Source organism: Protopterus annectens, chromosome 1.part0 (assembly GCF_019279795.1).
Source record: "Protopterus annectens isolate FY-2018-M chromosome 1.part0, PAN1.0, whole genome shotgun sequence".
In the NCBI taxonomy this organism is placed as follows: domain Eukaryota; kingdom Metazoa; phylum Chordata; order Ceratodontiformes; family Protopteridae; genus Protopterus; species Protopterus annectens.
In genome coordinates, this window is record NC_056725.1 from 774887646 (window position 1) to 774898925 (window position 11280).

Consider the following 11280-nt stretch of genomic DNA (forward strand, 5'->3'; position numbering starts at 1 on the left):
TTCCCCTTCCCGGATGATCTACTAATCTAGGCGCTCTCCACAAATTCTTCAGCTTCTGCACTTAACTCTCCAACTTCTGACAGGTCTAAGGGACACTGTAAACTACAGAAAATCCCACATGGTTCCTGCACAGCATCTGTTTTTCCTGGTCTGCAGACAGGACACAAAAGTGCATGCCTTCCTCCTCCGGGAGAAAGTTCACAGTCTGACCATTTTTTCCAAAATCTCTTCCGCAATCCATTGCTTAGCAAGGGAGATTCTAAGGATTTTGGGATTCGTAATAGCCACCATCCTTATGTTCCCCCTGGCAAGACTTCACATGAGAAAAATCCAGTGGTACCTGAAATCTGTGTGTTCCTAGCACTGTCACCCCTGACACCCTGGTTTTCCTCCTCCCTTTGGCTCAAAAAGGAGTTGCTTTGGTGGAAGGGGCACATCATCCTCAGCCCAGGACTGTCATTCACTCCACCTCCTCCTCTTCCAACAGGTTCATACAGACACCTTGGACAAGCAATGGGGAGCATGGACAGGATCACACCGAGTGCAGGGGAAATGGCAACCTCAGTTACTGAAGAAATGTATCAGTCTGAAGGAAGTGGACAGGGAAGTTCCTCTATGCTTTTCCTCCTCTGCGTCTTCTTCCAAAAAGTTTTCATAGGGCACAAAAGTTATCACCCAAACTCCTTTTACTGGCACAATTTTGGCCAAGGCAGCATTGATTTTTCCTGCTATTTCACAGGACAAAGGGAAATTACAGGAGAATTACTCTTCAACCAGACCTTACAACTCAGAAGAAAGGAATGCTGCTCTACCCAAATCTTCCATTTAATTCTTCAAAGACACCTCTTCTTTGAAGAGATTGTTCAAGTCCTACAAGAAGCCAGGAGACCCACTACTACAAAATCTTACACAGGTAAGTGGAAATGGTTTTCCTACTGGTGCCGCAAACATAGTCAGAACCCACTCATCACAAGTTCCTGCTGTACTGCAATGTCTCTGTGAACTACTTTGATCTGGTTTGGCCTACTCTTCTATAAAAACTCACCTATCAGCTATCAATGCCTGCCTCACTCTTAGCCCTCCATTTATGGCAAGGGCAGAGGTCAAGCTTTTTCTGAGGAGAGTCCTGCATCTTAACCCACCAGGGAAACCCATCTCTCCCTCTTGGATCTTAGTTTTGTGCTAGAAAAACTTGCACAGTCTCCTTTTGATCCAGCATTATCTACTTTTCTAAAATGTTGTACTTGCAAAATAATCCTCCTTGTGGCTCTCACCTCTGCTAGGAGAGTTTCAAGTTATAAGCTCTCATGGCTATCCCACCTTTTCTTATTTTTCACATGGGCAGGATGACTCTCTGGGCTAAGCCATCCTTCATCCCTAAGGCAGTGAATGAGCTATCCCTCAATCAGGCTATTCCTCTTTCTTCTCCAATCCACAGAACAGGTTGTAAAGGATCTTATATTTCCTGGATATCCATAAGCAACTCGCATTTTATCTAAATCCTTTGGAAAGACTAACCAGCTTTTTTTATCATTCATGAGCCCTAAGCTGGGCCATTTGATCTCCAAACAAACTGTTGCAGTTTGGATTCTTCTTATCTATTTCTGCTGCTCACAATATAAGACCTTTCCTTCATGCCCTAAAGGACATTCCACTAGGGCAGTGGCTTGCTCAGAGGCTTTTCATAAAGTAGTAGACTCCAGGTCGGTCTTGGAGGCTGTCATTTGGTCCTCTGTACAGACCTTTAACAAACTCTACAAAATTGATGCTTTCTCCAGATCGTGGGCAACCTTTGTTAGGTCAGTCCTGTCCAGACTGCTGGACAACTTTTCTACTCAGTAGCCAACCACCTTTCCTTCTTCCTTCAACTTGGTTAGTCACCCATATATCAGGAATACTGCAACAGTGATTTCAAGCAGGACATGGTACATTTGTATGAGAACGTACCATAACAGTAGCTGTCCTACTAATCACTGTTGCAATATTCCATCCCACCCACCATCGCCTTTTCTCTTACTCACTTCCATCTTCAGTTTTCTCTCCTCCTTTGCTCTCTTACATGAGTATGGAGGAGTTTTCTTATCAATTCGAGCTACACCCCTTCCAGCTGATCAGTCTCCTCTCTTAGTAGTCTTCAAGCCACTGGCTTAGAGATAGTCTGAAGATCCATGCTTATATATATTCATCTTTATACCCCAACATGTACGAGCTGCGATCATGCAGCAGACATATGACCTCGGGAAGATAAGGCTTTAGTACCCCAGCCCGATGTCAGCAGTGACAACCCTCAGTATGTCAGGAGTACTGCAACAGTGATCAGTAGGACATCTACTGGTATGGTAAGTTCATACTTTGCAGACTGCTTTTTTAATCAGAAAATGCATGTTAATACAGATTCTCATATTCTGCCAAACTTTTATGTTAATACCAATTCATAAAATATGATGTCCTTTTATTCCTATGTGGCAGTATTCTTGTTGTGGGATTTCCCACCTCAGTACATCTGCTCCTATACAAAAGCTTCAGCTTGGCTGTTGCAGCTGCATGGGACGTCACACGTAGGGCCATAAACCAGGGGCCTTAAACGTGACATCTGTACGCACAGACCTCAGAACATTTCTGCCGCAGACCGACACATCATGTGCTTCGCTTCTTCAACGCAAACATCTAAAAAGCTAAGTACCCCATTGGGGTTTTTCTTCTAATTATCTTGCTAAAGCTTGGCTTGTTGTAGCTAGTCATAGCCGAAGTCAGCAAAAAAGTAAATGCCAATGCGATCGGCAGATACCCCATAAGGATTCGCATGACCGCTGTATTTGTTTGCTTAGGCCGGGAGCACGATCACAACTCCTGCTCCATTTGCCAATCCTTTGTCCCTAAGATCCTTTGAAGCCATCTGGCCACTTTTAATCTTTACTTGGAGAACCAACGGCTTAAACAGTTAGCCCTTAGGATGGATCCCACCTCAGAGGGCTCAAAAGAACCTCTGCTTAAGAAGGCCAAGATTCCTAGGCCCTTTACTTCTGCCGCTCCGCTACTGGATGCCTTGCCAACTTTTGATTTAGGAGTTGAGGGATGCCCGGAGGATCAGTCTACTTCAGCTGCGACTTTTGTAGAAGCCATTTCTCAGTTGACGACTGGCACATCCCTGGATCCAGCCCAGACCCCGACTACTGCTGTAGTCGAGGGGAAACCAGACTTAGCAAAGCCTCCAACCAGGATCACTCCTCTGGATGCTACTACCGTTGGACTGTGATCTGATCCAGGCCAATGCCTACGTCTACACCATCCAAAAAGAAACAAAAAAAACAAACATATGACCTTGACCAAAGAAGGCTTACCTGACAGGCAATCCTTCACTTCTTCCTTGATACAGGCCTTTATGGTCCTTAGACCTTCAGCCTCATCTCCCTCTACTCTACCACTGTTAAGCCCTAGACCTGCTTCTGCCTCTTCTCTCTCTCCTCTGGCCTCTCAGGACAGGAAAAAGAGCAAGACACCTATTACTCCTCCTCTGAGGAATCCATTTCTTACACCTTCCCAAATTGCTTCAACTCAGGAGTACTACTCCCCAGATGAAGAATCTATTGAGGGAGACTCTCCACCAGAGGATATTACATTTTGTGAAACTAACACCAGAATGAAAGAATATTTCAAATGGGGTACCTCTCAAATGTCTGAAACTCAGAAGAGGTACTTTGAACTTTTACAGGTAGAATCCCCCTCCCCTTCTGCCATCCCACCTGTCATTCCTGCATACTTGGATGCTTTTACTTCTGCATCAGAGACACCAGATTCTCAGCCACCTGCCCCTAAACAGCCAGACTGCTGCTTACAAGGTGCCTGATGACCAAAAAGTCCTAGTCAAACCCCTCCCTGGCAGACCCAGGTGTGATTGCCACATATCTGGATAAGCAATCCAGACTCATTCCGTCTGCCTCGCTCTTACCCACTGACAAGGACAGCAAATCTATGGATAGGATTGGTAAGAAGGTCTATACCTCTTCCACTTTGAATTTTAGAGCCATCGACTATCAGACACATATGATCAAATATGCTTTGGACCTGGTCTGTCAAGCCTCTACCTTGCTGGCCACTATTCCTGACTGCCCTACAAAAGCTGACATCTCTTCTAAACTTTCTCTGATTGCCCAAGCAGCCAGACACTCAATCAGATACAGCTATGATGCTGCAGAAGCTTCTGCTCACTCTGCAGCATCTGCCTCTGTTCTCAGGAGATATTCCTGGCTTAGACTTCAACACTTACTAGAAAACTTTGTCTGAAATCTTGGATGCCCCCCTGGACCCCAATTTCCTTTTTGGAAAACAATCTGCAGATCTTTTTAACAACCTGGAAGAAAAGAGCAAGGAATTACAAGGCATCAAACATTTGTTGTGTCCCCATCCCTACATATTACAGGAACTACCCTGCCAAGGCCACATTTGTCAGACGTAACCCAACCCCTGCTGGATCTACCTCTTCCAGACTTAGAAGAGATACCAGGAGACAAACAACTTCCAGGCCAGCTGCCCCACAGCCTCCCCCTAGGCAGCTTTTTCAGGACAGAGGTGGTCCCAACAATGCATGACTGTCTTGCCCCCTACCCCTCTCTGCCCACCTGTCCCACTGCCCCCCTTTTGGAAAACAGATGGGTGTTGGCCATTACCCAAAAAGGATACTTCCTCTCCTGGAAAGAAAATCCACCCCTAAGAGGCATTCCCTTTCCCCGAAAAAATCAAAGACATCTCTTACCACAGGTCCTGACAGACCTTCTGAACGTGGGTACCATAGAACCTGCCCCCTCAGGAGAGGAGGGAAAAGGTTTCTACTCTCGACTGTTCCTGGTCCCCAAAAAAGGATGGACCATGGAGACCTATTCTAGACCTTTCCTTCTTGAATCTATTCTTAAAGGTGCCCATCTTCAAAATGCTGTCGCTCCCAATCCTCCTTCCTCTCATACCTACCAGGGCTTTTTTGGCCACATTGAATCTAAAAGAAGCCTACTTGCATATACCCATCCTACTCTCCCACAGAAAATGTTTACGTTTCTCTGGACTCTCCTCTCATTTCCAGTTTACTGCCTTGCCCTTTGGTTTGTCCACTGCCCCCAGAGTGTTCACAAAATGCCTGGCCCCTGCCATTGCCCATTGCAAAACACAAGGAATTCAGATTTACCCCTACCTAGATGACATGCTGATCCTGGCAGACTGCAACGAAACCCTTTCAGCCCATTTGCAATTCACCTTGTCCCTTTTACAAAATCAGGGGTTCACCCTCAACCTCCCAAATTCTTCCCTAACCCCAGAGTAAGACAAGATATTTGTGGGTTGCAGAATCAAAACTGTCTTAATAAAAATTTTTTCTACCCCAAGACAAGGTCAGCTCCCTGACCTCCCATTTCAAAGCCCTGCTGCAGACCCAAGTAATCACTGCAAGGCAATTTCTAAGGATCCTGGGCTAATGGCAGCCACCATACCTATGCTTCCTCTAGCCAGAATGCATATGCAAAAACTGCAGTGGTATCTAAAAAAAACATTTGGTCCCAACACCAGCATCCCCTGGAACAAGAAATCACACTCCTACCCTGCCTAAAGGCAGAGGTCTGCTGGTGCGTTCAACAAGTCCAGCTCAACCCAGGCCTTCCCCTCCAGCCCACTCTCCTAACCCAGTGTATGCATACAGATTTATCAGATTCAGGATGGAGAGCCATCTTGGCATCCTACAGGTTTCAAGCAACATGGCACCCTTCATTAAAGGCCAAACACATCAATGTGAGAGAAATGACAGCAGTCCTCCTGGCTCTGAAAAATTTCAGTCCCCTGCTGCTACCAGATGTTCTCCTAATAGTTACAGACAGCACCACAGTTATGTGATACCTCAACAAACAGGGAGGGACAGAAGTGTACCACCTGTGCAGACTAACCTTACTGATATGGGAGGGATCTAGCCTCTCACCACATCTTGTCCTTGAAGGCATCCTACATCCCCTCGCAGGACAACAAACAAGCAGATGTTCTGAGCAGGACATCCTCTCCACAACACGAATGGATGCTGGACAGGACAGTCTTCCTGGACATAGTCCACCGGTGGGGCACTCCTCAAATAGATCTGCTTGGCTCCCCCCAGAACAGACAACAGCAGACCTTGTGCACCAACACCTGCTCTCCTCCAGCTTGGGTAGCAGACACTTTCAGCATTTCTTGGAAGGGGACATTTCTATATGCCCCCCCTTCCCACTGATTCAAAAAGTCCTCCTGAAAATCAGGAGAGACAAACCAAAAATCTTGTTGGTGACTCCCCACTGGCCAAGGCACCACTGGTTCCCCCTACTTCACAATCTAGCCAAGGGCAGTCACCACAAGTTACCCCACAAGGTGGATCTTCTGACGCAACAAAAGGGAACCCTCATCCACCCACCCTTGCCAATGTTGTCACCGACACTGTGGGTGATAAACTTTTAATTCCCTTCAGGCACCACTACTCAGAGGACATGCTTTCAGTCCTGAGGGAGGCCAATAAACCTACTACAAGAAAATCATACCTAGCTAAATGGGAAAGATTTTCAAAATGGAGTCTGGACAAGGGAAGGGACCTATGCATTGCAGACCCCCCCCCCCAGTTCTAACATATATGTGTCAATTAGTAAAAGGCGGACTGTCATACTCTTCAGTAAAAGTTCACCTTTCCGCAATCTCAGCCTGCCTACCACTAGACCCTACCTTACTAGCCAGCCTCAATGTTAAGCTTTTCTTAAAAGGGGTTTTACACATAAGGCCTCCAAGAAAGTCCATCCCACCACCCTAGGACCTTAACTTCATTCTGAAAAAGCTAACCCAGCACCCATTCAAACCTGCTGGGATAGCTACTATTCAGATGTGTACATGGAAAACAGTACTGCTAGTGGCCATACCTTCAGCCAGAAGGGTGTCAGAACTACAGGCCTTAATGGCCTTGACCCCCTTACATTACTTTCCACAAGGACAGCGTAACACTAAGAATCAACTCCTTCATGCCACGATTTGTCATTAAACCAATCTATTCACCTACCCAAATTCTACTCCTCTCCCACCAATGAAGGTGAGAGGATACTTCACTCCCAGGATGTACACAGACAGTTAAGATTTTACCCAGACAAAAAAAATCCATTAGAAAATCCAATCAACTCTTTGTTTCCTTCCACCCTAGGACAAGGCAGTCTCCAAACAAACCATCGCCTGTAGGATCAGGAAAGCCATTTGCCTCTGTTACTCACACCATGGTAAAAATCTCCCACAGGGAGTTGAAGCTAATTCCACCAGTGCAATGGCAGCCTCAAAGGCCTGGACACTGCTTCCGTTATAGAAGCAGTGACATAGTCCACCTTTTACACTTTCACCAAACACTACAAATTAGACAATGTCTCCAGAGCACGAGCAGGATTTGCCAGGGCAATCCTACAGGGCTTTGTAGAATCAGCCTCTTCATCCGCCACTCTTCCTTCCAGCTAAGCTGTGGTACTTTCCCACAACAAGAATACTACTGCAACATAGGAATAGAATGACATAGAATAGTTGTGTAAAATCTTACCATAACCATAGATGTCCTTCTCTTCAGTGTTGCAGTATTCCTTCCCACCCACCAAAAACCCCCTTCTCTTCTCTTACTCAGTCCAGTATATCATTGAATCCATGGCATCCTATACTCTGCATTGGGGACCTGTGAAAACCACATAAGGGCCCTATGCCTGATATTTCCTCCTGCTGGGCCTTCTACTACTCCTGCTGGGTTTTCAAGTTCTGAAGTATGTGCATGCAGACGTCACATTTAAGGCCCCTGGTTTATGACCCTACGTGTGACATCCCATGCAGCTGCAGCAGCCAAGCTGAAGCTTTTGTATAGGAGCCAACGTACGGGTCACCTGAGGTGGGAAATCCCACAACAAGAATACTGCAACATGGAATAGGACATCTATGGTTATGGTAAGATTTTGCACAACTATTCTTTCCTGATTCTTGGCCTTTGCTACTGATCTGTTTTGGCTTTGCCATAATTCATGAGTCTATAGATTTTAAATCTTGTGCTATTTCAGTTGAACTTTCATGTCAACATCTGAAGTTTATCCTTGAATATTATCTTTACCAAAACATGGCATATGGTGCTTGGGATTGTCAGTGTCTCCAGGCATTACCACCAAAAGTACCATGCAGTAAGATGGTTATGGTACCTTTTGTTGAGTCTGTCTCCAGCAGTGGAATGTTTTAACAAAACCTTAAGAGAAAACTAAATATAAAAATATAAGCAGTACTGGGAGAGGATGGAGCCAGGCACCCCATATATCCTCATGTACAAGGCAAAAGTTTATTATAACAACCTGCAAGGTCACACAATCTTGAGAAGGAAGTCCGGCAGTTTTGAGGAAATGGTCATTCATTGAAGCTCAGTTTAATAACAGTTGAAGAGATGTTGTATAATCTTAATGAAAATGTGAAGGATTCCGGTAGCATTGTTATATGAATATTACTAACAATATTCTTCAATTTTTTTCACTTACAGTCCCTGGAGAAAGTAAACATCGAGCACAAAATGAGCATCCGGTTCTTGAAATGATTCTTTACTAGCCTGACATTTATGTGGAATAGAAATTAAAGTGAATGCTGCCTAAACATAATCAACTGCCATGACTACAGATATCTTGAATGTAGACATTTTCACCAAATGCTAGATTATAGTTATGCAAAATATGAATGATGCATAGAAAAACTGCAGTTTACATTTCATCTAAGATATATCAGATTACATTATTCACAGCAAACATCTAAATGAAATATTTAATTTGGTACATTTGCATTATGCAGTTGTAAGCATATTTGTGAAAATGTGAAATGTACCATAAATTTGACACTGCTTTTCTGTACAGAAAGTTTATATGGTGTGATCCTGCAGAGTATTGTTTGATGATTGGAGGACTACAGCCAATTGTTTTGTCTAACAGAAAAAAAAAACATTTTAAACATATTTAATTGTGACTAAGCCTCATCCTATGCCACCATAACCAAAATGTTACTGATTTAAACTTTGTAGTTTTGTAATATGAAGGATTTGTAATATGAAGGATTATCTTAACACCTATTATATGCAAATAAGGATATTTTCAGAAGTCAATTATTTTACTGCATTGTGTCAAAAATTAAATACTTGTTAAAAAATAACTGGTTTAAATTCATTGCCTAACTTTGGAAGTGCAAAGTCTATGTTGAAGTGCTACCCAGAATATCCTTTGCTTTTTGAGCGAAAGAGTAAAGAGTATATGTTCTGAAATATTCAGACAGCATATTCTGAAAGAGTTACAGTCGCACATAATACAAATTATATGATGCATGCACAATACATTTGTAGTATGATAATTCTGACATATTATATTTAAGGATCTCCATAAAACAACTTTATTCAGCTTGGTATTAAAAGTCATGTTTCCTAAGTCAAAGACCAGCGTTTTGGTTATTTTCTTGCACAGGTTGTGCTAGAATTTAGAATGTTATCTATAAGTTCATAACCAACATTAGCCATTTTCTAATCCATTTTCTGTATTTTTGTCTTTAAGTGGGCATATATTTCAAGATTCATGAATGTAGTGAAAGCAAAGACTTGAATTCCGTATTTTAATAAAGACTGACTTTATTCTTCTGGGCAGCTTTGTGACTGTATGTTGTAATAGGTAGAAGAATAGTGTGATATATCAAGATTTAGTTTGTAATGCCTGATCTAACTACATATTACATGAAACTTATTTCTGGGTAAACATTTGTAGACAATTGGTTTGAAATGTTTTTTTTTATGAAGAGGCACTACAACCTGGGTGTTACAGTAGATTTACAATATTTTCAGTCCTTCAGATTTTGAACCTTGGTTTCTTTAAAATCTAGTTAAAATAGCCTTTTAAGCCTTGAGTCTGTAAACAGCCTATATTTTTAGCTTTGACTCCATTCATTTATACTTCCCACAAAAGTCACAGTAACTGCACTGTCACTCACTTTTGTTATCATTGTGAATATTGGTCAGAGATGCAATATTTTTCTGCTGTCACATATCAGGTGATTAATCACTCCTCCAGTTGTAGCAGTGTACTGAAAGGAACAAAGTAAATTCTAGCACAGACACTGTTCTGATGGTTCACCAACGTAACTTCAGATTCAGGATTAAGTTTTGTCGACCTCTGGAGACAATGTTTCTGAGATATTTTCATTTGGCATTTACTGAAGAATCTTTCAGGGTTTCATATTCCTTTATGTTCCAAAAAAGCAGCTTTGTATACACCAACATAAATAAATGTAATAAAACTCTTAGTCTAGCAGATGAAAATCAAGTCCAGAAACATGCAGTCCATGTATTATGAAGAATCCTTTTGTCTAGTATTTTTCTTAATTTTTGTAAAAACTACAAGTTGCACAGTTCTTAACACACACTATAAAACAAACCTCAATTTTAACATTTTCTGAATTTTAACACTATTACTCATGCTCAGACCAAGTTCTTGCTCCAGCTGAGATGGCTTACAGCTTACTTTGATGGTCTTGTTATTTCAGTATATGCTAGGAATTCATGGCTTCTGCTAAAAAGAGGGATGTTCTTCATCTCACATTGCTGCAGTCCTTACACTTGGGTAGTCCGCTGTCCTCGGTCGGCCCGAATATCAAAGTATTAGGCTGACGTCGGTCAAGGCGCTTAAGACTGACATCAGGACGTCAGGGTACAAATGTGCATGACCGACGTCATATCCTCAGTCTTTTTTGCCGCATGGTCCGATGCAGAAGCAGCAAGTGCGTTCGGCGTTCTGAAATTTTGAGTTTCAGACCGAGTCAAAGTTGCTAAGTACCCCCTGGGGAATATTTTAGTTTTTCTTGCCTCAGTGGTTTACCGGATGTCAGAAAAGTGATTAACTGTTTTTCTAGAGGGAAACAGACACCCTATAGAGATTAACATAGTTTGTGTATTCCTTGTTTGGGGCCTGAGCACGACGTTGTTGGTTGTCGCTTTTGTGCTAGGTTCAATAGCGCACTATTGCCGAAGGTTAGATTGTGCCAGGTTGGTCTTTGGGAAGCGGTGCAATTATAATATGCCGTCGGATGCTCAAGAAGCGCAAAGACAAAGCAGCTAAACCCAGGCAAGAAGAGTCATCCGGGACGCCGGTTCTTTAGAGTGCGTGGAACCGTGGTTCCGCAGGAGGTTTCTCTGGAGTCCCAGGGGAGACTTTGTTATTGCAGGATGTGGCCTCTCAGGAGGCAGGTCAGGCTGAGGGGCTT

General features: G+C 43.2%; 1 protein-coding gene across 1 annotated transcript in view; it reads left to right on the plus strand.

Annotated features, from left to right (window-relative positions):
• LOC122794474 (calcineurin B homologous protein 2-like) overlaps positions 1-9664 on the plus strand; it is a gene marked incomplete in the record, with an annotated part of 852721 nt that extends 843057 nt beyond the window's left edge. Inside the window, 1 exon segment of the mRNA XM_044062900.1 lies at positions 8534-9664. Coding sequence (XP_043918835.1) covers positions 8534-8587 — 54 coding nt within the window.
• Positions 9665-11280: the final 1616 nt, after the last annotated feature.